The 26,648-nt window shown below is 57.0% G+C and overlaps 2 protein-coding genes across 2 annotated transcripts; one reads left to right on the top strand and one right to left on the bottom strand.

Moving 5' to 3' along the window:
- Positions 1-1,920: 1,920 nt before the first annotated feature.
- On the top strand, positions 1,921-23,797 carry IPO13 (importin 13). Its single transcript, XM_026853648.1, has 19 exons — positions 1,921-2,657; positions 8,078-8,218; positions 8,376-8,517; positions 9,580-9,746; positions 10,105-10,225; positions 10,522-10,669; positions 10,835-11,016; positions 11,887-11,913; positions 12,633-12,767; positions 12,998-13,141; positions 13,549-13,629; positions 14,216-14,353; positions 14,434-14,530; positions 16,390-16,442; positions 22,261-22,327; positions 22,495-22,553; positions 22,680-22,769; positions 22,925-23,106; positions 23,223-23,797. Exons 1-19 carry the CDS (start codon positions 1,984-1,986, stop codon positions 23,317-23,319), a joined length of 2,745 nt encoding a protein of 914 aa, XP_026709449.1. The 5' UTR covers positions 1,921-1,983; the 3' UTR covers positions 23,320-23,797.
- A 461-nt stretch (positions 23,798-24,258) lies between these two features.
- On the bottom strand, positions 24,259-26,642 carry DPH2 (DPH2 homolog). Its single transcript, XM_026854108.1, has 6 exons — positions 26,625-26,642; positions 26,433-26,545; positions 26,036-26,256; positions 25,210-25,848; positions 24,882-25,067; positions 24,259-24,785 (listed from the first exon to the last, which is right to left on the bottom strand). Exons 2-6 carry the CDS (start codon positions 26,486-26,488, stop codon positions 24,655-24,657), a joined length of 1,233 nt encoding a protein of 410 aa, XP_026709909.1. The 5' UTR covers positions 26,489-26,545; positions 26,625-26,642; the 3' UTR covers positions 24,259-24,654.
- Positions 26,643-26,648: the final 6 nt, after the last annotated feature.

Genomic DNA, 26,648 nt, shown 5'->3' with positions numbered 1-26,648 from the left:
TGAGAATCTCAAGTGAGATTTCTTTTGGAAAGAAAATGAGCAGCAAGCTCTGACGAGAGCAAGTAAGAGACTGAGGTAGTAACGGAGGAGCTAGTTGGGAGCTCCAGCTCAAGCCCTGCTGCAGGATGACTCAGTCCTTAGCGAAAGAGCAGGGGTAGGAGCCAGGTTTTTACCACCAGGAGTGATTGAGCTTTTAGAACATCTGCAGCTACTGCTCAGTAGTGGCGTGTTGCTTTGATGGGAGGGGATGACAGCGCTTACTTCTGCCCCAGCAGCTGAGTGATGCTTTGGGCAAAAGTCAGAGATAGCTGGGAACAGAGCAAGGTTTCAGCTAGCTGCTGACAACTCATGGGCTCCCTTGGCCACTCTTTTGGGACAGATTTCTTTCTCCCTGTGTCCTGCTTATCTAGGTTAACCTTTTCTGTGTCAGGATACATCTTTTAGTGGGACAGACGCCTGTCCCTCTGCAGACGTACTCCATAACCTCTTTCTTTCTTACAAAGAAGTTATCCTCATTTTCCCCTGCCACAAAGTCTTGAACAGAGGTGTTTCAAATGATGGCTCGGACAATGCCATCTCTCTAAGGTTCCTTCCATTTCATCCTGCTCTTTGGTCTTGTGCTGGGAAGCAGTGGGAGGCACAAGCACTTGCTTGGGAAGCTTGTTCCTGTGCCCCAAGCTGCTAGCTCTGTGTGCTTAAAAATAGGGTTTAAATCCTCTCCTGGGTACAAGAACCACACAAGAATTTCATAGAGCTCTTTAGGGGGGAGGAGAGGGATATCTGAGATCTGGAGGCAGGTTGGGGACACAAAAAATCCTCTGCACCTGCTGGAATCATCCTCCTATTTGCTGGTGGGGTGTGACGGGTGCCTGATAGCCTGACAAATGCCGTTGCTTTTCCTTGCTCCTGGTGTGTGCAGTCAGCAATTTGAAATGAAACACACTGTGCCAGGCAGAAAACCTCGCTGCTGGAAGATGGATTCAGGCAAGAGGTAGTTACTCTCCCCCTCTGTGTGTGAGGACATCACTGATTACCAGTAGCACCCACTCAGGATAAGTAACTAATCAATGTTGGCCTTAAGATCTATATAATATTCCTCTGCAAATAAAGCCTTACAGCCTGTGTGAGGCTGTTTACGTGGATCTGAGCTCTGCAAAGCAGTAACTAGATTCTCAAAGCCATCAGAGCAGGTAAGTGATGTTCACCTTCTCCATACAGAGACATGGAGTGAGCAGCCTCAGACTATTGTGGGAGGTGTTGGCAGAAGCAGGGTTAGATGCCAGCACTCCTGCCTCAGCTATAACTGGGCAGGTTTGGGAATACTTCAGAGAGACTCTGTAGAGGGATTAATTCCCAAGTCTAGTGACTGTGGATTTCTAGGGTTCTGTACAATCTGACAGATGAAGATATCTGCAGCAGGTCTTGTGTTCCTTGGACTCACAGATGCAAGCTTTGAGCTGCACATGCTTTATGAGAGCTGGTGTACCCATAGCGCCTTTCTGAGAGCAGGTGGGATGGAAAGCAGGAGCGCTGGTGTCCCTCACAGCACTCATGTGCCAGAGGGGTCCTGTGCCCACCCCAGTGATGGCGCAGCAGCAGGAAAGCAGGTGGGTTCTGCATGGGTGAAGGCAAGGATGGGAGATGACTAAGGAAAAGAAATTTCCAGACTGCAGCATGAGAGGAGGAGGGGAGGAATGCTTTGCAGGTCCTTGTCCACTGCCAGATCGCTCTCACTTTACTGAGAGTCTAAGGAGGGAGGCCAGCTAATGCAGGGCAACATGGGGAGCAGGGCTGGCTTTGCAGGGCAGTGGCTGGCAGGCAGCCCAGGCGCTGGGCTCTGTCCTGCTGAGCCTTCCCCTGGCAGGACTGGCCACGGTGGTGCTCCTCGGCTGCTCTAGGATGCTTCCCTCTCTCTTCCAGGCTCTCCATCAGCTGTATTATGACCCAAACATCGAGAATAAGAACTTGGCTCAGAAATGGCTGATGCAGGCGCAGGTGTCCCCCCAGGCATGGCACTTCAGCTGGCTGCTTCTCCACATGGACAAAGTGCCTGAGATCCAGTACTTTGGTGCCAGTGCTCTACACATTAAAATCTCCCGTTACTGGAATGACATCCCAGCTGACCAGTATGAGAGCCTCAAGTCTCAGCTCTTCACCCACATCACCCGCTTTGCTAGCGGCTCCAAGATCGTGCTGACCCGGCTGTGCGTGGCGCTGGCCTCCCTGGCGCTCAGCATGATGCCAGAGGCCTGGCCGTGTGCCGTGGCAGACATGGTGCGCATGTTCCAGGCGGAGGACTCCAACGTGGACGGGCGAGCGCGGTGCCTGGCACTGCTGGAGCTGCTGACGGTGCTGCCCGAGGAGTTTCAGACCAGCCGCCTGCCGCAGTACCGCAAGGGCCAGGTACGCAGCGTCCTGGCACAGGAGTGCGGCTCTGTCTTCCCTTTGCTGGAGCAGCTGCTGCAGCAGCAGGACTCCCCGGGTTTCATCAAGCAGAAGGTGTTGAAGTGCTTCTCCAGCTGGGTGCAGCTGGAGATCCCGCTGATGGACTGCGAGAACCTGATCCAGGCAGCTTTCACCTCTCTGCAGGACCCGGAGCTCTTCGACACAGCGGTGGAGGCTGTTGTCAATGCTATTTCCCAGCCCGATGCCCAGAGGTAAGGGCAGCCTCTCCCATGCTCTGCGGGCTGGTGCTCCTGGGCATTGGCAGGGGAATGGGGTAGGGAGGAGCAACCTCAGGCTTTTTTGTAGCTATCACCAGCCCTGGAGGTCATGATGACAGAGTTTGGAAGTGGGAGATATTAAAAGCAGCTGGAGGCTACTGGCTTCACACGGTTGGTCCTAGAACACTTTGCACTATGGTTTACTTGTGGGGACCATGTAGCAGCCCATCTCCAACCCCCTGCTCTCAAGCAGAGGAGGATGCTCCCTTCTGGCTCCTTGTGTTGGATCCTGCAGCGCTGAGCCAGGGAGCAGCTGCCTCTCTCCTGCCAGGGGCAGTTCAGAGATCCTCCTCTGCCTCGTGCTGCTGGTCCAGCCAAGAAGCTGATTTGATGTGGAGATAATAAAACCAGACCTGTCGGTCTTATCTCACTTCCTGACTCCAACAGCTTGTGCCAACAGAGGACTCGTCCTTTGTGGCTGTGGCTGCCCGTAGAGCAGCTGAGCTGGGGCTGGGGCAGGTCCTGCCAGGGCCGCACTGTGGGTCTCTGAGCTCATCTGCTTGGCCATGTTGTCTGAGCTGCTGTCAGCTCTGAACCGGTGCCTGCAGAAGGGAAAGTACATCTCCTCCGGTTCGTGTGGCCACATCCCCTCCTGGCTGCTTAGCAACCTTCCCCCAAAGAGGAGGGTTTCCTTGAAGGCTGAGCTGAGCTGCTGCTGCTGTGTGTCCCTGCGCATCGCTGCACATCGCGCAGGCTCCAGCCCTCTGCAGCGGTGCGGATGCTGCTGCCGCTGCGGTTGTGAGCCCTGGTCCTCCCCTTGGCTCCAGGCAGGGGCAGCCGGCGCAGTCCCCGGCTCGAGGGCAACCTGGGGCTGTATTTTTCGATGACAAGGGAGTTGCATCTGGAGACTTCAAGTCCCAGTGTGCAAAGGGACACATCAGGATTTTGATGCGTTGCCAGGTGTGGGGAGAGCATTGCTAGCATTCACAAGATGACCACAAACAGCTTTTCCTTGTACCTGGCAAAGGCTGTGGGCCAGCCCAAACCCTTGTAGTGGGATTAGTGCAGAAAATGAGAAGGTGAGAGGAGGTGACATGCATTTCTGAAATGTTGAACTGTCTTCCTTCTTTCCATTTCCCTTGAATCTCAGAGGTCCCTTGGCTGTGATTCTACACCTGTGTGCAGTAGCCTGGCCCTGCAGCGCTATGCTTCAGTGCATTAAAAGCCTGAGCTTTTGGCTGAGCTTTCAAAGTGAATTTCGGAGAGAAGTGTGGCTGACAGTGGAGTTTCCTCACTGCTCCTGTCCTGACCCTGCCGTGCAGTTCCTGGCCCCATTCAGTGCTGCCACACTGATTGCTCCCTTACAGTATCGCGGGCACTTGCTCTCCATCCCTCTCCCTGGAGGCATCATTGGCCACAGCAGAGCACCCTCCTGTCTGTAGGCATGGGGGCAGTGGTCAGGATGGGGTGGGCAGCTGGACTGAAAGGCTGCCCAGTGTGTGGGCACAGGGACAGCGGTGGCATTGTCACAGGGTCAGCCTGCCAGGTGGTGTGTGGTGTCGGCTGCTCTAGGGAGGAGCAGGACTGTGCTTGGTGCTGAGATCTGGGATGGCTTCAGGAGTGGGGTAGCTCATACAACCACAGCTTCCCAGCCCCAGTGGGCTCTCTCTTCCCCTTTGTTCCTTGTGTCCTCCATCCCATGTCCCTCCTCCTGCTTCCCCTGATGCCAGCTGTCCCGCCCCTCAGTCTTTGTTGCTCAGCCACGGCAGATCCAGCTCTTCCCCGAGCCCCCAGGGAGTCTTCTGACCTTTCTGTCTTATCTTGCCAATGTGGGAGAACCTTGCTGCTTTTCAGCTGCTCTCTGCCTCCTATCTCTTGCCTTTGTTTCCTCAGGGGCCTGGCTCCCCACTGCCCTTGGCCACAGGCTCAGAGCATCCTTGGTGCTGCTGACATGGTCCTCTCCAGAACTTTGTAGGGCATCGCTCTGTGAGAGGGTTGGTCTTGGGGCTCCCTGCTTTTCCATGGGTTCCCCTGGGGACCTGGACCCTTTGTCTTTCCCAGCTGACTTCATTGACATTGGTGTGGAGGTGATCGTGCAGGTGTGCTTCTACTGTCAACAGAAGGCTCAGTGACTCATGAGCTTGGCCTCTGCCACCGAGGGTTAGGTAGCCTGGGAGCCATCATCTTGTGGGAGCACCACCTTGCAAGGCATCCCTCACAGTGCAGCTCCTCAACCTGGGAGCAGCTGGCTGCCAATCTTGTCCAGGTGGAGAAGGGCAGGTGGGACCTCGTGGGCAAGGATCAATGGGCCATGGCACTGCCTCACTCTTGGGTAAGTTGCTTGTGCCGGTGGCTTCTATTTCTCTGCCTGAGAGCAGCAGCGGGTGGCTTTCCTGCCTTCGAGGTGTTACTAGAGATGATGCAGCAGAGATTTGTAGGTGCGAAGCGTTTGATCTCCTTAGCTGTCAGGTGGGTGGGAGCCCTCTGCACCCAGAGCGGAGGGGGTGTCTCAGGCACTGCTGGAGTCTGGACACCACTCCTCTGTTAGGATACAGCATTCCTAAGAAGCCTTGGAGGCTTGTCCAGGAACTTGCAACTTGTGCACCTCTGCTCTCAGAGTCAGTGGGAAGCTCCTTGAGTTGCAGGAGAGCAGGAATGGAGATATTGTTGCATCTCATTTGCAGAGGAGACTTGGGCTGGATTTTCCGTCTCATTTGAGGATTATCCCCCAGCTAAGCAGGTCAGAGAGCTTGGCGGCACATGCTGCAGGGGGAGAGCTGGCATGCGGCGCTTGGCCATGCTCCTGCAGCCTGGTGGGTAGTGTCAGAGGGGAGACGGACCTGCACGTGGTGTGTGCCCATGGTGGTAGTTACAGAGCATGGGTGTCAGACACTGAGCTGCCTCTCTGAAAGCAGCAGGGTGTTGCTGCAGTGGTGAAGCTGGCAGGATCGCATGTGTCTGGGTGGGATTGCTTGGTGTCCAGCCCATCCTTTCCTGGCACTTGGTGCTGAATCCCTGAAGAGGAATTGCATTAGAAGAATTTTGCAAGAGCTTCATTAGAAACAGGTTTTTAATATGGTGGGTTTTTTTTCATCAGGACATGGCTCAGATTTCAGATTAGGAAGGATGAGCTTGTCCTATATGAGCTGCCTGTATCTTCCCTCTGCAGTTGTTCCCTGCACCATGGTGTGGTTTAGGAAGGGTTGTGGGAAGAGCAGAGCCGGTGCTGGCCCTGTGGAGGGAGCTGTGGATGCTGCAGTTCACTGGGCTTTGAGAAGGGACTGGATAAACTCACAGAAGAAAAATTCGCTCAGCTGCTAAATACCACGATAGCAAATCTTGTTCAGAAGGCTAATACAAATTGCTGGAGGGAGTTACACAGGGAACCTTCACCATATGGCTGCCACGTTCATGTGCTCTTTCACAGGCATTGCCAGTTATCGGCTGCTGGAGACGGGCTGCTCAGCTGGGCAGCCAGAGGCTCGCCTGGGCTGGGCTGGGTTTGTCTGCCTCTGCCCAGTGCTGGGGTGCCGGGGGTGGGAAGCGGTGGCTGGCAGCAGGGCCAGCAGGCACGGTGGCTGCCTCCTGGGGCAAGCTATGTGCCTCGTCAGGGCCATGGTGCCAGCTGGTTGCTCGGGGCTGGGAAGCAGCATTGAGTAGGTGGGGTGGCCTCCTGCTCCTGGCTGTGGAGAAGAGGAGCCCAGCTCCAGCTGGCTTGGCCATGGCTCTTGGGTGACTGGTTAAAGCAACTCACTTAGAGAAGGAGTCTCCCTCCTCGCTGTGGACCCTTACGTCTGCATAGGCAGTGAGAAGAGCAAGGTGGTGTTCAAGACGTGCTTCACCCAACCTTTTCTAGAAGTCTTCACTAACATGAGATGAGTTGCAGCATGGAAGCAAATCCAGGTGGTTCTCTCTGTTGGCTGTGCAGGGGCTCCAAGGAACTATCTCAGGTCTAGGCATCTGCACTCTGAGTGTTTCAAGGGAACCAGCAGAAGGAGGATCCTTGTTATAAACTACTAAAGTCATGAGAACATCTTTAAGGTAATGTGAGCCCAGTGCTGCGGAGGAAGGATGGCTGTGCCGTACACTGGAGCAGTGGAAGGTCCCCTGTGCCTTTTTGTCATCTCCCTTGGGCTGACCCTGATGGCATCATTGGTTCCATGGGAGAGGACTTAGTGAATTCCCAAATTCTCCATTATCACAGTGCTCCCACACTGCCATGGGCATCACTCATGGGGCATCAAAAGCTTCAAAGTGATTTACACCACCAGAGCAGCTCTCTTCCTGTGCTGGTGACACTGATGGCTTTGTTTGCTCCTACATCAGCAATAGCAATAGCTGCCAGTGTGCTCGGCAGACCTACTGCTTTGGTGTGGATATGCAGCTCCAGCTTTTGTGTCAGCACTTGCATCTCTTCCCCGCGGTGGGCACAGGCGAGCTGGCATCATGTCTGCCTCCTACTCCGAGCATCCTTGACCCCGCACCTGTGTGCAGTGGGGCAGGTGGGGAGTGCATGGAATAGCTGCAGCTCCAGATAACACGCCTCGGTGGGCAGGGAAATAGCAGGCTGTTCATCAGCCTCCGGCATGGCCTCTCTCCGGGGGCCCTGGGCTTCGTTTCACCTTGGCTGCCTCCTTCTCGTTGCCTTGGTTACCATCACTTACAGGCAGCGGCGCGGAGGAGAGGGGAGGCTGATGTGTGTGATGTGATGTGGGAGAGCTGTGCCACGCAGGGCTGTGGCAGCCTGGGAGGGTGAGGGGCCAGGGGGATGTGCTGTGGGGCCAGCATCCTCTTTGGGTAGGAGTCCCTGAGGGTGGCTACCTGCTTCATCCTGGCCAGAGAGCACAATCTAGATGTGCCCGTGCTGGAGAGTCACACGGCTTCCACCGGCCGTTCTGCTGCCTCCATGGAGAGCTGAGACGCACAGGCTGCGATCGTGGCAGAAAGAGCTCGCAAGTCTGCCCTCAACGCCCTTCTCCCGCTCCCCATCCCCGCTGATGCTGCAGCACACAGGCACAGCTCGCTTGAGGCTGGTCATGGCAGTAACAATTCAGTGCTGGTCAGGGGGTGCTGGCAGCCCTGCCGGCAGGTTTGGGCAGACAGAGGCAGATGCCCACACCATGGTGCAGCGGGGGATTTGCACAGAGCTGATGGCCACTGGCTTGGATCTCCTCTTCACTTGCAGAGACTCCACTGTGAGAGTACTCAGGGCTTCAGCCTTTGTCCTGATGCCACAGGCTGAGAGAAGTGTCCCTATAAGTGTTAGAGGCTCGTGGATGTGTGCTGTTGCGCAAAGCAGCCTTCCGGTAGGGAAAGCTGGGCAGGAGCCCTGGGATAGCATCAAGAGGGATGGATGCCCTGGCAGCCTGTGCTGGTGAAGCAATGCCTGGCATTGATTCAGGTTGTGCTTGCAGGTATGTGAACACCCTCCTGAAGCTCATCCCCCCTGTGCTGGGGCTCCAAGAGCAGCTGCGCCAGGCAGTCCAGAGCGGGGACATGGAGACGTCGCATGGGATCTGCCGCATTGCTGTGGCCTTGGGGGAGAACCATTCCCGGTGAGTGCTGGGGATGGTCCCCAGGAGAAGGAATGAGCTTGAAGCACCCCACTGTTCTCCACATGCTGCTTCATCCTGCACCCAGTGATGTGTGTCAGGGCAGGGGAGCCAGGCTTAGAGCAGCTGTGCCACCCTGACCATTCTCTCTGCTCCCCAGGGCCCTCCTGGACCAGGTGGAGCACTGGCAGAGCTTCCTGGCCTTGGTCAACATGATCATGTTCTGCACCGGCATCCCTGGGCACTACCCTGTCAACGAAACCACCAGCTCCTTGACACTTACCTTCTGGTACACGCTGCAGGTCAGTGGCCATCATGGGGCAGCCTGCTCAGATCCTGTGCTCCAGGCAGGGTCGGAGGCACCGGTGCACAGGGACTGGGGTCTGGCCTGGTCGCATTTGGTCCCAGGGATTTCCGATGCCCCTGCTCCTCACCTTGCACTTGCAGCCACTGCAGGGCGTGTGCCTCAGAAATACTGGCCCTGTGGCTTGCTTTTTCTACCCCCAATCTTCCTTGGAAGTCTGAGCCAGCCTTTAAGGGCCTTGTTAACATAACTAATTAAAACTTCATGCTATCTTTTTTCCAGCAGCAGATCTGGTTGTTTAGCTCCTTGCTGCATGGCTGCACTGGCTGCAGGCAGGGAGGAGAGCCCGTGCCAGCTTACCGCAGGCTAGACCCTGCTGCCAGGCTGGTGGTCATGGTCTCTCAGAGGAGGAAAGAGGGCTGGGGGCTGCTAGTGTCTGCCTAGTGTAGGGTCCCTCTCCCAGGGCCAGTGTTCCCTGTGCCAGCAGAGCAGCCTTACCGTGTTGTGCTCTATTTTTAGCCCCCATTTATCCCCCGCTCTATTCTTCCGCAATGTAATGCAGAGTGCCTGAGTGTGGGCAGGGAGGGGGGCGATGTCGGCGCCGTGCCGGCAGTTCCTCTGCTGCATGGGGCCAAGCTGAGGCTCCCACCTCCTCTTGCTGCTTCTCCGGATGGGTCTGAGGGTGCGAGAGGAGGCAGGAGAGCGCTGTGCTCCCCAGGCACCCATCACAGCCTGCCTCATGGAGGGTTTGAGGCCCGTGTGCAGGAGCATGCTCCTGAGGCTATGACACAGCAGGGCAGTTCAATCCTGCTGTAATGGTGCTCAAACACCTGAGGGTCTGCCCGGCTGCTGGGGCTTCTGACAACTTGCCTCCAGATGACGCTGCTGCTGCAGAAGGGCTCAATGTCAGGTGGACCTTGGGAGGCTGGAAATGCAACCTTGGAGGTGTAACAGGTCCCACTAGCCCTGGGAGATGTCTCTGAGTCCCCTGTGCAGCAGGCATGCTAGCTCCATTTTCTTTCTCCTGCAACACCTGATGTATTCTTCCTCCTGCTGCCAGGACGACATCCTCTCCTTTGAGCCAGACAAACAGGCGGTGTACCAGCAGGTCTACAGGCCTGTCTACTTCCAGCTGGTGGATGTGCTGCTGCACAAAGCCCAGTTTCCCTCCGATGAGGAGTATGGCTTCTGGTCTTCAGATGAGAAGGAGCAGTTTCGGATATACAGGTACAGCTGGGAGGTTTGGGTTTGCTTGTCAGGCAGGTGAGGATGCAGGCAGCATCCTGCCACCCTGGAATCTGGGTGCTGTGGGGAGACCCAAGGAGGGACACAAGAGGAGATTCCTTCCACCAAGAGCTATTTTGGCTGTTCTGGTGATATGGAAACGAGATGGTCTTTTGGCATGGCACCAGTTGCCCAGCCTAGGAAGCCCTGGGACCACTCCATATTGGGCTATGGCAGCATGGCTCTGCAGGCAGTGTCTGTGCCCTGCCTGGCAGTGGGAGGGGAAGTAACATGTCCACCACATGTGGAGCGCTCTGCAGGGGATGGGGACAGCATTTGGAATCCTCTGTGTTCTCTGCAGGGTGGACATCTCTGACACGCTGATGTATGTGTACGAGATGCTGGGCGCTGAGCTCCTGAGCAGCCTCTATGACAAACTGGGACGTCTCCTGACCAACACGGAGCAGCCATCCACATGGCAGGTGAGTGGCGGGACCCAGGCACCAGGCTGATGGCTACCAGCCCCTCAGGGACCTATCCTCACCATAGGGCATTGAGAGCAAAAGGATGTGATAGAGGCAAGGTGCACAATCACGTTGCCCACACACATGCAGGTTATCTGGGGTCTGCTGGAGAGAAGAACAGGTCTTCTACCTCCCTGTCCTTAGCACTGCCCAGGGACCAGCCACCTTGGCCACTGTGGGGGTCTGAGCTAGTGCCTGGAGCAGGCATCGAGAGTCAGTGCATGTCTCTGACAGTGCCTTTCCTACCCTGGCAGCACACAGAGGCCTTACTCTATGGCTTCCAGTCCATTGCTGAGACCATCGACGTGAATTACTCTGACGTGGTACCAGGACTGATCGGCCTCATTCCCCGGATCAGCATCAGCAACGTGCAGCTTGCCGATACCGTCATGTTCACTATCGGTGAGGCCTTTGCTCCTGTGCAGGCTGGGCTGGGGAGCGGGAGCCCCTCTGAGACTGCTGCTTCCCAGCCATAAGAGTGGTGAAAAGCGAAGCTGAGCATCCCAGGGCATGGGGAGCAAGAGCCCATGGCACAGTCCTTTGGTCTGATCCTGTTTATATGTGCAGGGGCCCTGTCAGAGTGGCTGGCTGATCACCCCGTCATGATTAACAATGTGCTGCCGCTGGTGCTCCAAGCCTTGGGCAATCCTGAGCTATCCATCTCCAGCGTCTCTACCCTGAAGAAGATCTGCCGGGAGTGCAAGTACGACCTGCCACCCTATGCTGCCAACATTGTTGCTGTGTCACAGGTAGGAGCTGGATGCAATAGGACCTGGGATGTCCTCTGTGCACAGCCTTTCCTCTGCAAGGATCAGAGCAGGGAGATGCAAAGCAGCAGTTTGGGGCATCTTGCTTGGCATGGGAGACTTGTTGTCTGTCCTGTTCCTAGGCCAGTAGACCCAGGTGGCAGGCCCTGTGTTCTGCTCTGAGTGCAGAAATGGCAGGCAGTGGCAGACACAACTGCCAAGAGGTCTACTGGGATTGCAGTTGGGCATCTATCCTTTCCCCGGGGTTTTGTTTGCCTTGTTGGCAGCAACATCCTGCCAGCTCTGCACCCGCCAGGCAGCTGGTGCCGCTGCTGAGTGTCTTGGGGGACGTCCTGGCGTTCAAACCTCTTTGTGGAGACTGCGCTGGTCCCTGCAGAGCCAGGGCAGCTTGTCTTGTGCTCTGTCTTGGCTCTCAAGATTTAGGACAGATGGGGTCCAGAGTCCCGAAGCGCTAGGAGGAGGGGTGGGCTTGGGTGAGCTGCCAGGGTGTGCATGGGAGCAGAGGGGCTGGTGGAAGGCATGACTCTGCTTTTAGAGCCTGGGTCACACTGTCACTGGCGTAAGGAAGCTCTGGCTGAGGTGGACGCCTTGAGCCATCTTGCTGTAGAGCCTGTCCAAGCCAGGGGCTCCCCTCACTGGGTGGTTGAGTGGGCTGGCTCGGGGAAGAGCTTAACCAGGGGACAAGGATTTTGCTCCCTGCCTGTGGTGGGTTGTGGGGAGTGCATGCCGCCTGTCTGTGCCCACATTGGTGTTGGTTGTCTTGATCTCCTGTCAGTCCTGCCTCCTGGAATGGAAGGGGCTTTCTGCAGCACTCACCTTCCTCTTTTTTTCTCCCCTTCGCTTCTTTGGCAGGAAGTGTTGATGAAGCAGATTCACAAGGTAAGAGGGACTGGCTTGCACCTCTGACTGGTTCTGCTTGCCTCCCCATACCCCTTAGTCACGCTCAGCTGAAGACACAAGGGGTGTCACTGCGAGTTGGGCTGTCCCTGGAGGAGAGCTCAGTGCTGCAGCCATCGTGTGTGGGACTGGGAGTACCTGGTGGCTGCCTCTCTCCACACTGCCAGGCTCCCACTGCACGTGGGCTGGGGTCTCACTGGGTGACATGTCCCCGTAGAGAGGGAAGCCTCCAGGGAGGCCTAACTCTAGCAGTTCCCAGTCCCTCCAAGCCCAAGGATGCTGAGGCAGCAGGCATGTCTTCAAGAGGAAAAAGAAGGGAGATAAGTGTGGGGACAGAGCCCAGGCTGTGTCTGTCAGCAGGGATGGGATGGGATGCTTGACCCCCAGGGTCTGAGACAGGCTGTGCAAAGGTGCTGAGGTGGGGTGAGTGGTGCCAGCATGGAGATCTGGTCTTTCCTTGGCCAGGTGTGCTGGTGACAGAGCACCCATTCCCTGGGTTCTGCCGTGCTGGTAGGGAGCTGCTCCTCTTTCCTGCAGTGAGATGCACCTAGAGTGACCCAGATAGTGTGGCTCAGGAGCTGCAGCCCACCAGGTCCTGGCTTTGCTGGCTGGACCCCCAGCAGTTGTCTTAGCTAGCATGTGTGTGGTAAGGCTGCAGGCTGGGCAGTGACGTGCCCCGTTGTGTCCCCTCTCTGTCCCAGACGAGCCAGTGCATGTGGCTGATGCAGGCTCTTGGTTTCCTGCTCTCTGCACTGCAAGTGGAAGAGATCCTGAAGAACCTGCACTCCCTGATCACCCCCTACATCCAGCAGCTGGAAAAGCTGGCTGACGAAACGGTGAGTGCCCTCGTGCTACCTCCATCCAAACGTGGCTTCTCCTGCTGGCTGTAGCCCTGGGGCTGTTTTGTTGAAGCAGCACTCTTGAATGTGGGCTCAAGAGAGCACAGTGTAGGGAATCCCTCTCTGGCTCTTTGCCTCTGCAGTCTGGGTTCCTCAGGATCCCAAAGGCATGACTGTGATTAAGCAGCACAGTCTGTGTCATGGTTTGACTTTATTTTCCCTGGCAGCCCAATCCCTCCAACAAGCTGGCTATCATCCACATTCTGGGCTTGCTCTCCAACCTCTTCACCACCCTGGACATCAGCCACCATGACGATGACCACGAAAGCACTGAGGTCAAGAAGCTGCCTGTGCAGCAGGGACCCAACCCGGTGAGTAGAGTGCTCTTTGCCGTAGCCTGGCCAAAGCCTCGCTATTTGCTGCTGGTGCCTTAAGGAGAGGGGATTAATGGGGAATGCAGTGTGTACATGAAGAGGGTAGTGCAGGTGCATTCCAGCTGAAACAACTCCTTCAGCTCATCCCACTGCTTCTGAGGTGGGCAGAGAGGCTCTGCCTGATCTCTCTTGGCTGGGTGCTGCTCTGGAGGACAGCCCGGGCGCTGCCTGCCAGCGTTGAGCTGTGCTAGGATGCTTCAGCAGGGAGGAGGTACGGGGGTAGCTGCACAGGGGAAGGAGGCAGTGGTACCTGGAGGTTTGAGCACAGGCTGTGCTTAGTTTTGAATTTCCCCTCCCTGGTGCTGTTGGGGTCAATTCTTTTCAGTCCCTCTCCTTCCTTACAGGTGGTGGTGGTTCTGCAGCAAGTCTTCCAGCTCATACAGAAGGTCCTCAGCAAGTGGCTGAATGATGCCCAGGTGGTGGAGGTAACCAGGCTCCTCCTGAGTACTGCCTGCAGCTTTGCCTGTCCTTGCTGACCTGAACTGGGGACAGCAAAGGACGAACACTGGGTGATGCCCTGTCGGAGGGGTGTTTTTGGGTTGTCCAGCACCCACGCTGCTTGCTGTCACCAGCAGCATCCAGCCATTCTTGTCTGTCTTGTGCCCTCATCAGCTCTGCTGCTCTCAAGTTACAGAGGCCCTGCCAATCAGCAGGGACATGGGAGATGGGGTCTGTCAAACCTGTGTTCCTTGAGGGGAGAGCTCTACTCTGGTCTTCACCTGTGTCATCTGGTGTTTCTTCACTTCGCTCAGTCCAGTAATACCCGTGTGCAGTGTCCCACCAACCACTTGGAGAGCCTTTCTGCCGCAGTGGGAAGGGTGTTTTCCAGTGTCTGGGACCATGCTGTGCTGCAGGGCAGGGCACCAGTGCCAGTGCAGGTCTGAGCCCTCTGCCTGACTGGTCCCTGTCCCTGTTACCAGCTCTTCCCTCCCTTGGGACCCATCCATCAAGCCCTGGACCCCTGGGAGAGGTCTCCTGATGCCCATTGCTCATACTGTCCTTCTCTCACAGTCTGTCTGTGCCATCTTTGAGAAGTCCGTGAAGACCCTCCTGGATGATTTTGCCCCCATGGTGCCTCAGCTGTGCGAGATGCTGGGGCAGATGTACAGCACCATCCCCCAGGCCTCTGCCATCGACCTCACCCGGCAGGTACTGGGGCTGCTGCTCCCCAGGGAGGCTGGGGGCACGCAGGGTCAGCAGCAGCTTCAGTCCTCCTCTCTCTCTTGCAGCTGGTTCACATCTTTGCCCACGAGCCTGCCCACTTCCCTCCCATCAAGGCCCTCTTCTTGCTTGTTACCTCAGTCACGCTGACCCTCTTCCAGCAAGGTACGTGGGATTAACTCTTCTTCGTGCTGGGGCTGTTGTCAGGCTGTTGCATGCATGGAGTCTGGAGGCGTCTTACAGGAATGGCTGTTTTCACTCCTAGCTAAGCTAATGGGGCCATCTCTGTTTCTTGGATTCATCCCCATCCCTGGAAGGTGGGTACCTTCCTTGCAGGGCAGCAGAAGCAGGAAACCCCTGGGTGAGACTCTCTGGACTGCTGTGACAGCCCTGCTTCTGCAGCAGGGCTGGGTGTTGCGTGCTGCAAGGGTCGAGCTGGAGCTCCAGTCCCACTTGGTAGGGAGGCTGTGCTCCCTAGAAGATCCCAGGGCTCCTCCTGTGGCCAGTGGTGCTCATAGAGGCCAGGAATCAAGCCCTCGCACAAGCAGGAGGATGTGTGTGTGAATATATGGGAAAGGACCTTTTCAGAGTCACTGCTGGCCACCGAGTCACTGCTGTGATGCTGAGGATGCTGGCATCCTCCCACAGGACGGGGTCCTTCTTTGGCTTGCTGCCCTCACTACAAAAAGTGCATGGGGTTAGGACAGACAGGCCCTGCCATGGCTCCCCTCAACCTCTTGGTGACTTGCCCCACGTTGGGGACAAACATACCTTGGAGCTGCTGGCTCTGGTTATTCAGCAGCTCCGTTACAGTCCCCAAGAGATCTTATCCTTTGCTCACATACGGTTGCCAGGTAGGATGATGCCATGCCCCAGTACAAGGCTCAGAGCTTTCTAGAGAAGTTGGGGAGATGTGAGGACCCCTGCTTCATCATCATGCCACGGTCCAAATCCTGCTGCACTGAGGTGTCACTGGGGTCAGTGACAAGTGAGCCGGGCTTACCTGGAGATCAGGTCCCTGCTTCTGCCAGCGGCGTGTGGATGCGTCTACACTGAAACCCTTTTGGCTCGGTGCCCCGGGGGGGGTGACGATGCCTGTGGGCAGCAGCAGGCATGTCTGCAGGAGGAAAGGGGAGGGGACAGAGCCCGAGCTGTGCCAACGCTTGGATGCCAGCTTTGCTCAGGCAAGCGGCCGTCCAGTGCGCTGTGTGCCCGGACTGTGTGCTCCCACCCATGCCGTCGGGCGGCTTGCCCCGAGCAGGGCGAGCCCCTTCTGCTCAGCCCATGGGCGGCAGGAGAGAGGGGGACACCTGACCCCACAGGGGCCAAGACGCGTCTGTGCACAGTCAGATGCCGAGGTAGGGTGAGTGGTGCTGGCATGGAGATCTCTGGGCACTGAGCTGCTCTCTCCCAGGAGGATGCTGGAGAGATTTCCAGGAGGGTCCTGGACTCAGGGTCTCGGAGAGCATCTGGGAATGGGGAGGGAGGGTGTCTGTGCCAGGGGCTCCTGAGCAGCTGGTGCTGGTGACAAGCATGTGCACGCCTGAGCCCGGCTGGGCCTGTCAAGCGTTTGCTGAGGTGTTGTCGTTCACTTGCAGTTATCTTCCAGGACCAAATGGTGCTCTGAAGACACCCGCTCAGTTCCCACAGTGCAAAAGCTCTAATTCTCCTTGTGGAGATGGTGCCCAGCTAGCCCCTGCTCCTCCTCCTCTTCCTCCCCAAGGACATGAAGATCTCCTTGGCTCTGCAGCACCCAGGTGCTAGCTGGAGACCCTGGGGCTTCAGACCCTTTCCTTTGCAGTTTCTTTCTGTTCTTGGGTTCTCCAAGTTTCATGATTTTTTGTATGTTTTGTTTCTTTAACTTGCTTCAAGCTGCTCATGTTGCCCATCCCCTTCCCCACACACCCCTCCTCCCTTACACTCCTGTTTTCACTTGTAAATTCTTTCTGTATCACATAACTATATGATGTTGAGTTGCTGTTTGTATGATTTTTCTCTTAAGTTACATCTTTATTATATTTTAGGGCCCAGGGATCATCCTGATATTGTTGATTCATTTATGCAACTCCTGGCACAGGTGTGTTTTAGTTTCTTATTCATTCACTTTCTGTTCTCTCTCTTTCTCTTTTTAATTCAATTTAAACCTATTTTTAGCTTTCTGTTGACAACGTTTTTTTCCTTTTAGTTGAATATCGAGTTTCTCCATCTGTTTCCGTGGAAGTTGAAAACAAAACATTCTCCTTTAGTTCTGGGTTTGCACCATCCCCAGGGCAGTGCCCTCCTCTGCAGGACAGCCTCCAGCTGCCACCCCCTTGCCTTGCTGAAGCTGGTGCAGGGCGCTTAGGGCTGCTGCTGCAGTCACCCTCGGGTGACAGACAAATTAGAGCATTAAGTGGATGTTTTCTGACCCGTTTACCTGCCCTGCAATGGGTCCTCTGGAGCAGGGACAGGCTGAGCTGGCTGCTTTGCCCCAGGACCAGTGGGAGGAAGCCCCTGCCCACAGTAGCAGGCAGCTGCAAGGGTTTGGCTCTGAGCAATGTGCTTGTAATGGCATCTGGACCTGCCAGGGTGCCACACTGCCTCCCGCCCCGGCAGCCTCTCAGGGTGGCGGCAGCTCCTGCACCTGCAGCCTGGGAATGCTCCTGTGCCACTGGCTTGGTGGCACACAGCGATGGCTTGCACTGGCATGACGGGGACCGTGGGCTGGCACGTGGGGCTGGCACTCATGTCACCACTGACAGTGGGCAGGCAGGGCTGGTGCTGTGCTCTGCTCTGGAGGCAGCAGGGGCCCAGCATGCTTCTCAGCCTGCCGTGGCCCTTGAGGGAGAAGCCCTGATATCCTTGACACACTCAGTGCCCCCCTTGGAGATACATCCCGTGGCACCTACCCAGAGGGTGAGTCAGTGGGCAAGGAGGCGCTGGAAAAGTCCTTTTCTGCTTCATTTCTGTAATGACAAGACCTCTGTCCTTGTGTGCTGGCCCAGTGGCTGTGCAGGGGCACCCACCCAGGCAGCTGCTGGAGCTGTGGCTGTCCTGCCCTTGATGGCAGCCCAAGAAGGGTGCCTGGCATGTTTGGGTGCTAAGCCATCAGCCCCCTCTGATGGCAGCTTGGCCCTTGTGTGGGTATTGCAGGATGGAGCGGGTAAGGGGCTGCACCTCACCGCCCTGGGCAGGGGCTGCTCCTCATGGGTCTCACCTTGATGCCCAGATCCTGCTGAGACCCATTGCATCTCACAAGCTGTATCGCAGTTTTCTTCCCTGCTTTTCCTCTTGAAAAACATAATGTAATCAAGGTTATTGGAAGGCGTTCGCAGCTTTAGCTGGTGCTGGTTTTGGAAGCTGTGACCTTTTAACAAGGGTTTTGAACATGATGGGAGAACTGGTGAATGGGGTCTGTACATGAAGTTCATGGAGATATCCTCCCTGACTGCTCAGCGCTGGTGGGACCTCTGCTCAGGCACAGTGTCCAGTTCAGGGCACAACATTTCTGTAGAGACAGATCGGAGAGCACAGAGAAGAGCTTCTAAAAAGGTGACCCAGTTGTACACATGGTGAGAAAGAAAGGTTGATTGGAGCCTGAGGAGCTGCCTGAGTCTTGAGTGTGTAAAAGGTAGTGTTCCCAGTCGTAGGTAAAAACATCTTTTCTGTTCTCCTTGCGTGGAGCAAACAGTCATGGGAGGAAATAATGGAAAAAGATCCAGGTTAGGCAGTAGGAGATCATTCTAACTGCATGGGAAAGCACTGGAAGGTCACTTGGGAAATTGCTGTTGCTTGGAGGGTTTGAAAGGACTCAACAACCCTGTTGCTCCTGGAGGGCAGGTAGAGGTGATCCTGCCAGGGGGTTCAGGGATTAGGTGACCCTGAGAGACTCTTCTAAGACGTTGCTGTTTCTTTGGAAAGTGCTGAGTTTCCCTCTGGCTTGGGGTCCTTCTCTGTGTCTGGACATGGCACATTTGTGCTCTCTTGGAGAGAAAAGTGCAACTGTGCTGCACTTCTGTGGGGTGTGCTGTCAGAGCAAATGCCACTTGTCCTGGCTGCTGGAAAGCTGTTACATGCTGCATGTTACATTGCGGGCAGGATCTGCAGGCAGTGCTGGGCAGCATGCTGGCAACCAGCCTGGTCCCTGGCATGCCAGTCTCCAGACAGTCCCCATCCTTTGGAGGTGCTGTTACAGGAGCATCTCAGAGGCTCCTACCTCCATGGCTGCTCCATCATGGATCACTGTGAGGTGCCTGATGTGCTGCCAGCCCACTGCCACCCACAGCCACTCAGCTTTTTATTCCAGCAACCCCATGGAGACCAAAGGATCCCATCACTGTCCTCTCTCCTCACATGTAGGACTTGTTTCAAGCTTTCCTCCTCTTCCTTGGCCTGCCTCTCTTCTCAGACTGATGATCTGGTGGGGCACTTTGAAACCCATCAAGAAATGGCCTTGCCATCCCTGCTTGGCTCCTTGCTTTCAGGACTTCAAGAACTGTCTGATGGCAGAGGTGGGTCCAGCCTGTCCTCTTCCGGAGGGCCATGCTCTGTAGTGATGCGGTTGAGCATTTGCAGATCCAAGGATTAAAGTTGGAGAGAACTACAGATCTCTTCAGATCTGATTTTCGTGTGTCAGGGGCTGTGTTTTCATCCCAGCCTTCTCTACCTGTGGAACTCTGGACAAAATAATGCATCTTCCAGAGCAACAGGAAGTGTGAACCCAGGAGTGTCTCAAGGTGGAGACTTTGCCTCTCCCTGACTGTCTGTTCCTGTAGTTGATGACCTTTGTGGAAATATCATCTTCCCTGTTTCAAATTTGTTTGGTTTCCCCATGCAGGCAGTGTTAGTGTCCTCTCCCTCAGCCAGCATTACTCAGGTAACTCAGAAGCAGCACTTGCCTCCTGATATCTGCATATCAGCCCCTGTCACAAGCTCACAGGAAGCCATCTCTCTGTGTGACAGGATTTTATTTGACTTTACAATATGTTTGTTTGGGCTTGGCTGCAGCCTGTGGGACTGCCCAGTTGGTGCAGCCGATTGTTTTGCCACCATGTGAATTGGCAATCTGCTCTGGACAATGGCTGGTTGATCACAAGAGCATGCTGGCTTAAACCAAATGTCTTACAGATGCCAGAGACCCTGGAGTTATTGTTTTTACTCAAAGCTAAGTATAAAATAACCAGTCTGCCGTAAGGCTGCACAGAGTAGTGCCAGCACCCTTTGCAGTGAGATCTGTCCTCAGCTGCTCCCTTCCTGCCCCTGCGGTGTGCTGGGAACAGTGCAAAGCATCGCTGCTGCTGTGCCTGAGGTGAGCATCCAGCCTGGAGGGCTGTGGGGCTCAGTGCCACCCACACAGCTAGAGCACCCATTTCCAGGACCACGCAGCCACGGTGGCTGGGGCTTGCACCCAGGTCTGTGTCTGCAAAACCAGGCAGATTCTGGTGTTTGGGAGCTCTTGTCTGCTCCCTGGCCAGCAGGTATCACTCATATGCATGCTCCTGGTTGCAGGTAGGATTTTTGGGCTCTCCAGCCTGCCTCCTCACCAGGGCTGCAGGCACATCCACCCACCCCTCACAGGGCTCCTCTGTGTGTTCTGGAAAGCTGCAGGAACTGCCTGTACAGCCCTGCACTGTCCCCTGTCTGCTGGAGGAGTGGGCTTCGGTGTCCCTCCTGTGCCCACCTGCTGCTGAAGAGCCAGGCACAGAAGAGCCTGCTCTGAAGATCTGTCTGGGAGTCTCCCAGCTGCTATGGAGAACCCGATGTCCTTTCTGCGCCAGCCTGCAGGACAGCCCTCACCAGAGAGCCAATACCCATTTGAAAGCATTTAAAGATCTGTGTCCATCCCAGAACATGTGAGCAGAGCTGCTCTGGCAGGAGACAGGGAAGAGAGGCTGGCAGTAAGAGGCCCCAGAGCTGGAGCAGGGCTCCTGGTGCTGAGAAAGAGCAGCTGGACCTACCTGGTACTGCTTGCTAATGGGAGAAGCTCCCCAGGGCCCCATCTCATGGGGGCAAAAAGCATCTCTGTGTACATTAGACATGTGCATGTGTGCCCAGACTGGGCTCTGTCTCCCTTGGTGGAGGCGCACTGCAGGAAGGAGCCCTCTCAGTACTGTCACGCTTTCCTCCATGGCACCAGCAGAGTGAGGAACAGATGCTGCAGTGAGTCTGCAGGAGAGCCTGGGGGGGCTCTGCCTGGTGTGGGTCTGGTTTGGCTGGGAGAAGCACCCTGCAGGTAGGTAGCAATCTGAGCATGCTGGAAGACTTTTGTGCCAGCTAACGTCTTGCAGCATGCAGGACTTGGGTTAAAACCAGCTGCCTTGGACAGGCAGGGTAGAGGAACCTGCAGCTGAGTCGTGTTACAGGAGCCAACTGCTCTGGAGCCCACAATAGGGCCCCAGTGGGTAGTCTCCCATGGGTAAAATTATGTCTTTTGCAAGTGTTTGTGCAGTATGAGACTGATGAGACAGCGGCAGCTGCAATAACTGGATGTGTTTCTAGACCATTGCCCAGCCACTAGCTAGCCTTCTGAAGGTGGTGCTGGTGCATCAGGAGGGATGGAGCACACTGTATGTATACACACGGGTATGTTGTGGCTGGATTGCCCTGTGAAGGTCTCTGCTTGTATCTAGCAGGGAGGCAGGTCCCTGCGAATGTGCCATCTCCACCTGGTACAGCCATGCCTTCAGTGCCCAAACCTGAGTCCTCTTTTGCAGCATGTGATACAAAGGGTCAGAAAGGAGATGGGGTTACCCTGAAACTCCTTAGCTTCCAGCATATGTTCTCTGCACTGAGCAGATGGCTGTGGGCTTTCCCTTGAGGAGAAGGGATGGGAAATGTCTGGTTTGATTCAAATAGAGATCATGGCTGTGGGCAGATGGCCGTGTCCTGGGTGCTGCTGGCTGAAAGCTGTCCCTGCTTTCGTTCCTGGGAGCAGGCTTGGAGGGCAGCACTGGCCCTGCACACAGCTCAGCCCAAGCGCTGCCTGCCCTGATATCCTGCTCTCTGAGCTTTGGGCACAGAACGGGGCCACTCCAGTGCTATGGCTGCTGTCCCCAGTGTTACAGTGACAGCAGGGCAAGAGCCGTGGCTGCCATCTGCAGTGCTGGCCTGCAACAGTGGGCACAGGGGCACACTTGGCAGGGCACAGGCATGGCCATGTTACGTGGCAGGGCAGAAACCCTTCCCGGGGAGTGGAGGGTGCATGCTGAAACGTTTCTGCCCAGTGACTGCCCAGGGCCAGTACAGGGTGGACAAAGCCACTGCATGAGGTGCCACAGCTCTGGGTGTCCTTGGCAGCAGTGCCTGACCTCCACAAAGGTTGGTGGGATTGCTGTGTGGCAGAAAAAACACTAAAGCTTTTCTGATCTCAGACTCTCTGCTTAGCCCCTGCCAAGCAGTGTTGGCATCTCATCATCTGTGCCTTAGACCCCAACCAGAGTGAGCTACTGGTCCAGTGTGGGGTTACTGCTTAACCAGTTGCTGTGACCCCCGGGGATGCCAGCTTCTCCAAGAGGAATGGAGCAAAGCACAGAGGTAGCTGGTCTCTGCTGGGCCCCACATGGCTGCCCTTGTCCTGGGAGCGCTGCTGCTCCCTGGCCGGTTCTGGTGGGACAGGAGCCCTCTGTCCCATCTGTGTCCAAAGCATTTGTGTGTACACCACCGTGGCATCTAGCCTCAGGTCCTGGGGGTTGGCAGTCCCTGAGTGTAGCAAACCGCCTGGCTGTTTGCTTGCTATTTTCTTGGTGGGGGGAAAAGTGATGGATTCCTGCTGTACTGTGTGAACCTGCTGTTTACCATGGGTGTGCCCAGGTAAGTGTGCATCCAGGCAGAGGCTGTCTGGGGCACCGGGTTCCTTGGAGGTTTCCTGGCTGCCTCTGCAGCGCTGGGTTTATGCTGCCTGTCTGTGTGCCTTGCAGGCTCTGAAAAGGAAGCCAGACCTCTTCCTGTGTAGCAACCTGGATGTCAAAGCAGTGTTTCAGTGCGGTGAGTACCATGGGCATGGGCGTGTGCTCTAAACTGCTCTGCAGAGAAGCCAGCCTGCTCCTCCTGCGGAGCCAGGCGCAGACCAGCCAAAAGCTGGGGACCACAGGGCTGATTTGGGGTGGTGTGCGGTGTTCCTGGCTGCTAACCCGAGCGATTTCTGCCCGCAGGTGTCCTTTCGCTCAAGTTCCCTGAGGCCCCAACAGTCAAAGCATCCTGTGGCTTTTTTGTGAGTATTGTGGCATTGTGCAGCCCCCTGAGAGCTGGGAGGGCAGGAGTGAGGCTGCAGGTGGGGCAATGGTGCTGTGGTGCGGAGCTGGCTCTGGCACTGAGCAGGCTGGGCTCTATATTGCAGACGGAGCTGCTGCCCCGCTGCGGAGAGATTGCCCCTGTGGGACAGGTCGTGCATGAGAACGGCAAAGTGCTGCTGCAAGCGGTGCTGGAGGTGAGAGACGCTGGGACTGTGGGCTCCCCAGGTAGCTGTGGGCTCTGTTCCCGAGCAGCATCCCTGTGGAGCTGGGGGCAGAGAGCCCGGCAGTGTGGGTGGGTGCTGGCAGGGTGATGCCAGGGGCTCAGCGGGGTCTGTCTGCTCGGTGGCAGGGTGTCGGCGGCCAGGCTTCCCGCAGCCTCATGGATCACTTCGCAGAAATCCTCTTTGCCTTGAACAAGCACTGCTTCAGCTACCTGAGCGTCTGGATCAAGGAGGCCATGCAGCAGGATGGCTTCCCCTCGGCCCGTGTCAGCCCTGAGCAGAAGGAGACCTTCAGCCAGCAGATCCTCAGGTTCGTGCACCTCTCTCTGGGGTGGCTGTGCCCCATGCACCATGGGAATAACCCCCCTTGCATGGCCTGGCGTGTCCCTCCTGCTTCATGTTTGTCCCCTCCCTCTGTCTTAGCAGAGAGCGTGTGAACAAGCGGCGAGTGAAGGAGATGGTGAAGGAGTTCACCCTGCTGTGCCGAGGGCTGCATGGCACAGAGTACACAGCAGACTACTGAGCACCTGGCCAGGACTGCGGACAATTTGCCCAGACCAGCTCTTCCCCGCAAGGAAGCCCCCCCCTCATCCTCCCCACCCTGCTGCAGTACGGCTCGTAGAATAACCCTCCACCTAGAATTAACCCACTCAGGATGCTCCTCAGCTAGATTTGGTGGCCGCATCTCGGTGTCAGCATCTTTGTTTCCCCCAGCATGCTCCCCCCTCGCAGGGGACGGGAGTGCCGGCTGCAGGAGGTGGTGGCGCGGGGGGGTGAAGCCTGGGCAGGACTGTCCCAGCACGGACTGCCCTGTGCCGGGGCTACCAGCCTTTCCCCATGGGTGCCCGCGCCCCATGGTGGGGAGGCTGCCCCTGTGCCCACAGCAGTGGCTGGCTGGGTGGGGGGGGTTCGCCCCCTGCTCGTTTGTATGTGCGTGGTTGGGAGGGGGGAGGCCCTGCACCTAATTATATTAAGAATATTTCTATGTTGTGGCTGTCATTTTTGCGGTGCCTGGATTTTGCCTGCCCCTTGCTTCTGGGGAAGAGCCCAGTGGAGGAGGCTGAATTAAGGTTGGGATGCCTCAAAGCTTGAGGGATGGCAAAAACGAGTTCCCCCTGCTTCCCCCACCTGGCATGGAGCAGCTCACAGAGCAGAAACGGTCCTGCCCTATGCGAGAGGGGCCAGACTCCATCCCCACCAAATGTAGGGTCCTCCCTGCAGCACAGCATGTGCACCCCACTCCTGGGCATCAGAGCAGGTGAGGGCCTTGCTCACACTTGAAGCTTTAGCTCCCCAACCCAGCCTGTGAACGCGCTTTTGTTTCTGAGGATCCTAGTTCTGCTTTTCTCTTGGGCCATTTTTAACCGATGCACAGGGCTCTGCTCCCCAGGTGCACACCATCATCTATCTGTACTTTCACTCTGGGACACCTGGTATCAGCCCTGTCTGCGCTCCACTCAGCCCATGTTTTATTCTAGAAGACGATTCACTCACAAGTCCTTTTCAGTTCAGCTTTAGTTAGCAGCAATAGCCCACAAAAGCCTCAAGTTGTGGTGCTGTCGGCTCATGTGAAGTTGTGACCCTTCCATGGAGGGCCAAAGCTGCCCTGGAGCGGGGAGCCCTCTGGGCCAAGGACCTCTCCTGGCCTGCCACTGCCCTGGCCATGAGCCCCAGGGGGACACAGGCACCCCAAAAACACACACAACTCCTGCTCTCCCAGTGCAGCACTACTGACCCATGGCCGCATCCAGTACAGGGCCAGCTGGCAGCTGGTCCGGACCCTCGTGAGCCCCTCATGGGTCTGACAGCCAGCAGCAGGCGACCCCCAGGGCCCTGCACACCCGCTGCTCCTGCCGAATCAGGGTTGCTCACGCCCCTCATCCTCGTAGGCAATAGCAATCCCTCGTCGCCCCTGCACAGCCTTGGAGACGGGGGTCTGCCCCAGCTGCTGCTCCAGGCCCCGCCAGCTGCGGGACTCCAGGAAGGAGGCTGGGAGGAGAGAGAAAGGAAATTGTTACTGGGAGCAGGGAGGCAACACTGCCCCTGCACCGGGGCTCAGCCCCACAACGCAACCGAATCACAAACCAGCAGGGCTGATCTCCGCAAGGGCCCGTGTCTGGTCCCTGCAGGCCAGGACGGTGCTGGGAGGCTGCTGGGGGGCTGAGGGGTCGCAGAGGTGGGCAGCACGCATCTCCCCCGTGATCAGTGAGATGTCAGGAACAGCCTCTGCTGCAGGGACAGCCGGTGGGAGCTCAACGTGTGCACAGGCACCTGCCGGGAAACAGTAACATCAGCCTGGTGCTCACGTCTGTCCTCCAGCTGGTGCAGAGCCAGGGCAACCATGGCCTCCACGAAGGAAAACAGGGCAGGATGTGCCCTAGGAGGGTGTTGTGTGGCTGGTTCCTAGCATTACCTGGCAGCAGGTCTCGGAAGTCAGTGAGGTAATTCCCCGTCCATTCACGGGCTGGATTACAGGCCAGCTCCAGCTCATAGGGGGTGACAACAGGCCGGTAGAAATCACTGGAGTCCAACAGGGAGTTCTGAGCACAGGCTACCAGGACAAAGATGTCCACCTCCAGGAAGTTGGCCAGCTTGGCAGGGTTTGGCTTCCCCACAGCCAGCGTGTAGCTGCGCTTGCCAGCCCTGTGCAGAAGCTCCCGGAGGTGCTGCAGCACAGCCAGGTAGCCTGCCACACCGAGGGTGCCCACCAGGATGCCCACCACACGAGCATCCCGGGCCCGTTCCACCAGGTAGAGGCGTCGCATCAGGGCCCGGTTCACGTTGAAGGTCTCGTGGCGGCTGCAGCCAGTTGCAGGGTCAAAGGAACTGAAGGGGCACTGGTTCCAGGTCAGCATGAAGCTGGTGAGGGCCAGGCCCTCGGCTCCCACGTAGAACATGGCATAGTCCTGCAGCCCTCCCGGTGCATCCACTGAGAACTGGCGACCAAACTGCCGCACGTCCCGGGGCAGTGTGGGACCAGGAGGGTCCCCACACACCACCCTGGAGAAGACAATATTAGGGTATTCAGGGCACAACTGCTGTTCCAGCTCACCTGAAGGGAGAGAAGAGTGAGAACAAATGAGGGCCACAGACTCACCCTGCAGAAGGTGGGACAGCATATTAGGAGAGAGGACAGAAACAAGGCTGGGGACTGCCTGCCTGCTGCTGCCTCTCCCCCTGGCAGCTCTGCAGGGCTCCAAGCGCTGCCAGAGCCCCGCTCCCTGCCCCAGAGCACTCACCCATTGCATGGGCATAGATCACATCGTTCAGCACCACAACGTGACTCTGCCGGTCAGGGTAGAGCTCCCGGAAAGCCTCCACGCAACACCCGATGTCCAGGGGCTGCTGCCCGAAGATGTGCAGCACCGGGAGCTTTCTGCAGGGGCTGAGGCAGGCCGGACCGTAGTGCAGCACCGCCTCGGCACCTGCGTGCTCGGCGGCCACTTCGTCCACACAGCAGCTGTGAGGAAGACCTGGTGTCAGACGGGCTCTGCAACACGGAGCTCCTCCTCCTCCCTGGCCCCTCTGTCCCCAACCCGAGCAGCTCTGACCCTCGGCCCTGCCAGGCTGGGGATGAGCAGCCCCGTTCCTGCCCATGGAGGAACCCCGTGACACCCCGCACGACCCCACACCGACCTGCCGTATGTAGTGTCTCCCAGGATGTACATCTCGGCCCCGGTCGCCGCCTCCATCCGGGCCGCCACTGCCGCCGCGTCCGCCAGGAGCTCGTCAGGGAACTGGAGGGCGACCTGGGAGGAACATGGCGTGAAGCACAGGGGAGGGGCGGCCCGCAACCCGCGGCTCTGCCTCATCCCCAGCCCCGCTCACCTTGCGGAACTCGCCGCCCCGCAC

This window comes from Athene cunicularia (assembly GCF_003259725.1).
Source record: "Athene cunicularia isolate RWA chromosome 8 unlocalized genomic scaffold, athCun1 chr8_part1, whole genome shotgun sequence".
NCBI classification, from domain to species: domain Eukaryota; kingdom Metazoa; phylum Chordata; class Aves; order Strigiformes; family Strigidae; genus Athene; species Athene cunicularia.
The sequence above is the reverse complement of the archived record's forward strand: the minus strand, read 5'-3'. Positions and strand labels throughout refer to the sequence as shown.